Genomic DNA, 3,796 nt, shown 5'->3' with positions numbered 1-3,796 from the left:
TATATATATATCAATTTAAAGCCAAAGCAAAAGTCATTAAAAGAAAACAAAGCGATCATTAGTTCTGCATAGACTGCAAATACATTTAAGGATGTATATCAGTGCTCACTTTGCTTTCCTCTCATGCCCACAGTATCTCATTACTGAGCAGAAAGGTTACTGTGTATAGAAGAAAGTAATAATTAATAGAAAGTAAGAATTAAAGTATTTGATGATGAAAAGATTATTGCAGCACACCAACGAGTTTTTTATTACTAATAAGCAAACTCATTCCTCTCTATTAACCATTTGTCTGCTTTTCTAACCTACCTCTCTCTCGTTTCACATGATCACTCTTTTAGGTATCTTAACTACTTTGCCACCAAATCCACCCCCACTGGAGTGATCCTGGACTTGTGGGAGGCCCAGCATTTTCCTGACGGCAACCTCAGTCGCCTTGCCCAAGTACTGGAGGAGATGGGACGCCATGACAGCCTTGTTCCCGCGGTGACTGAACACTGACATCTGCCTGCCAGGGACAAGTGACATTCCAGGGAGGAAGAAGACACAAAGTGAATATGAAAAGAGGGTGGACCCCCTCAAACACACCCAACACACACCCCAAAAAACAACAAAAAAAAAAAGCAGGAAAAGTCATTCTCGATGACAAATGCACGCACACACACTCACAGAAGCTGCCTGTGTGTACACTCAAAGAAGTAAGGAGATAGTCACAGCCAGGTCTACCCTGCCATGACCCAGTTAAATATTGGCAACAAAGGTTGTGAAAACTTGGAGAGTAAACAAGAATCTCTGCCAGTCATTTTCAGGCTGTTTCTCTCCTCGTTCTTTCTCTCTCTCTCTCCCTCTCTTGTAAGAATGATTTGATATTTTTGGCTATGGTTTCCTTGGAAACATGTTTCCGGTTTATTCGGATGGACTGTGCAGATGTGGATGATGCCCTCACAACAGTGACACGCGTTAAAGAGGTCAATGGATCAAAGGAGGAAGATCGGCGAAAGAACGTCTCATTCTCCAAAAATCAGTCTCCATGGCAACTCCATGGAAAAGTATGTGTTCTGTGACAACATAGTATTTAATGATATGCCTATTTATACATGTCTTTTTTTGTATCTTATGCTGTCTGTTACTGAACCGTATTTCGTTTCTTCTTTCATTGCGTTTGACTGTATTACAGCACCACCTGGTGGACACCTGGCGCTGTAACTATTCTTTCTGTCGGCCACATTTATAACACAGAGGGAACTCAACGATCATAATCATTACACCGTTTTTTAAGTGTTGTTATAACTACTATTAATACTTTTAGTCATGTTATGTATAATTATTGCTTTTCTATTATGGGTGATATTTTTGAGTTGCATTGGTGATTATTTTGCTTTTTCTTTTCTTTTTTTAGCGGGATCATTTGGCTAACTACATATCTCTACATATCGTATATCCTGTTAACAAAAGGATATGGGAAATTAGCCGGACTGAAAGAAAAGTCATGAGTGATGCAAATTTGTGTGACATTCATGATGATGTCGCGTTCACATAAGATACCAGGCAGAGCGAAGAGGGAGATGGTGCAGAAAGGGAAATCAAACCAGTATATTTTTGTAGGACCAGTCCAACTGAAAACAACTGCTTTTTACCAAATACCTGACATGTAAGGTGATCATCTAAATATTGTCTCAATCAACCGACGTTCATGCGTACTTTTGGAGGATAAGAGATTTTAACTCAGACAACGATGTTTGTACATTCACTACAGAAGCCATCAATATCACGATGACACTGATTCTGTGCATAAAAATGATCTGTAAATGTGACATTCCTTTGATGGAGCAGCAGTTGCGCCCATACAAGTGTTCTTGGTTGGTTTTGTTTTTTTGAATGGCAGTTGTCCCAGTTTTCTTGAAGCCGTCTATGCAAACTTTGCATCCCTTTGAAACAATCTCTACATTCTCAGTGGGCTAGCCTTTGCATTCCCTAGTTGTTCTTCAGCTTCATGATTAATATTGTGTATAGTGAGAATGTAGCCTGTCTGTTTCTTGCACTCATGATGTTCCTCGCAACGGCTTGCATTTCATCTGTCAAGTTATTGTACAAACTGTAAGAAAGAATTTTTAAGACTAATAATAAATTATATTTATATGCAACATTGAAAATGGAGTGCGACCATTTGACTTGTGAGACTGTGTTAAAACAAAAAAACCTTATGGGCTTTCAAGATATATTTTTCAAATATTTTTTTTAATAGGGAATGTTCTGCAGATCCACTCATACACCTTCATTACTTACATATGTACAGATTAAATAAGGCACGTGCTACAGTGGCAGAGTGGATGAGACACATATATATATATATGTATAGACACTGATCAAAAATGCATTTTACCATCCAATAAGGCAATAATACATAGATTTCAGATCAGCTTCATATGGATGAAAAAAAAAAAACGTGACCAGAAAGATGAGACGATGCAGGATAGCAAAGCCCAGATCTAAAAAGAGGTTGTACGTATATATACACATACATACACACACAAATGTGTATATATATATATATATATATATATATATATATACACAGGTTATAAAGAATCATCTGGTTTCAAAAGGCATCCTGTACATTTTAAACTAAAAGGCTAAATATGGACGGATGGTATATATCCATACGATAGTCAAACTACAAAAACAACCACATGAACCTCACAAATTGTCTCTGTTGTCTCCGGCTGTTGAATTAAAGCACACTGAAATCAGAAATCAGATGATTCTTTTTTGATTCACCTTGAGTGTGTGTATGTGTATGCATGTATATTTGTTTGTTTAATATATCTATATATATATATCTATATCTATATATATATCTATATCTATATATATCTATATATATATCTATATCTATTATATATATATCTATATATATCTATATCTATCTATCTATATCTATATATATATATCTATATATATATCTATATATATATATATATATATATATATATATATCTATAATAATATATATATATATATATATATGTTTATATTGTATTATATATTTTTTGTTTTTTATATATATATTAATCATGTTTCTGTTTGTTCAGCAATAATAATAATGGTATGAATCCACATCTTCTACACTGAGGTCAATGGATGACTATCATCGTCATAAGTCCACTGTGATATCACAGCATGCAGCGGCTGACTCAGAAAAAAACAAAACAGCAAAACACACACACACAAAGCAGCTTTGACAGTACAAAAGACTGCCCATAGAATACTGCTATATGGCTTTAGAGGAGCAGCGCAAGAGCATCCTCCAGATTTTAGTCCTGCAAGGCCCCCTGAACAGTCTGGAACCAGAAACCACTTAGCTTTCACAGAAAGCACAGTCTGAACACTGAGGGAGAGGCGCCTCAGACAATGGTAGAGCAGATGTCCCCTGATATAATAAATTTTTTGGTATATATCATTATTCTGGCCCTACGGTGACCATTATCTCTATCACTCATCCTCCCTGTCAGTTATATTTGTTCTATTATTCACAGTCTCTCTTTTTTTCTTCCCTTTCTTCTGGCCAGCTTGAGTGGCCTGTGCCAGTGGTAATGATGAGACTCTGGGAGATGATATCTTTTCTGTGGACTCTCTGTCACAGTTTGATATCTTGGGACTCTAACATCTTCGCAAGAGTCTTCTTCACCCTTAGGGCTGTGAGACGACAAGTTGGATTGTGAGCCCAGCACTCCGACATGAGTTTCCCCATCTGTCGTAGACACTAAAGACACACACGACCATATGCATAAGAATA

General features: G+C 36.7%; 1 protein-coding gene across 3 annotated transcripts in view; it reads left to right on the top strand.

Annotated features, from left to right (window-relative positions):
* unc5c (unc-5 netrin receptor C) overlaps positions 1-2,153 on the top strand; it is a 136,631-nt gene extending 134,478 nt beyond the window's left edge. For all 3 annotated transcript variants that reach the window (XM_005941562.3, XM_005941560.3, XM_005941561.3), the window contains one exon: positions 342-2,153. In XM_005941562.3, coding sequence (XP_005941624.1) covers positions 342-501 — 160 coding nt within the window. In that variant the 3' untranslated portion in view covers positions 502-2,153. The remainder of the gene's footprint in view (positions 1-341) is intronic.
* Positions 2,154-3,796: the final 1,643 nt, after the last annotated feature.

Source organism: Haplochromis burtoni, unplaced genomic scaffold, assembly GCF_018398535.1.
Source record: "Haplochromis burtoni strain Fernald_Lab_line unplaced genomic scaffold, NCSU_Asbu1 Contig_72, whole genome shotgun sequence".
NCBI lineage: Eukaryota > Metazoa > Chordata > Actinopteri > Cichliformes > Cichlidae > Haplochromis > Haplochromis burtoni.
Note: the sequence above shows the minus strand (reverse complement) of the source record. Positions and strands in the feature narration are given on the sequence as shown.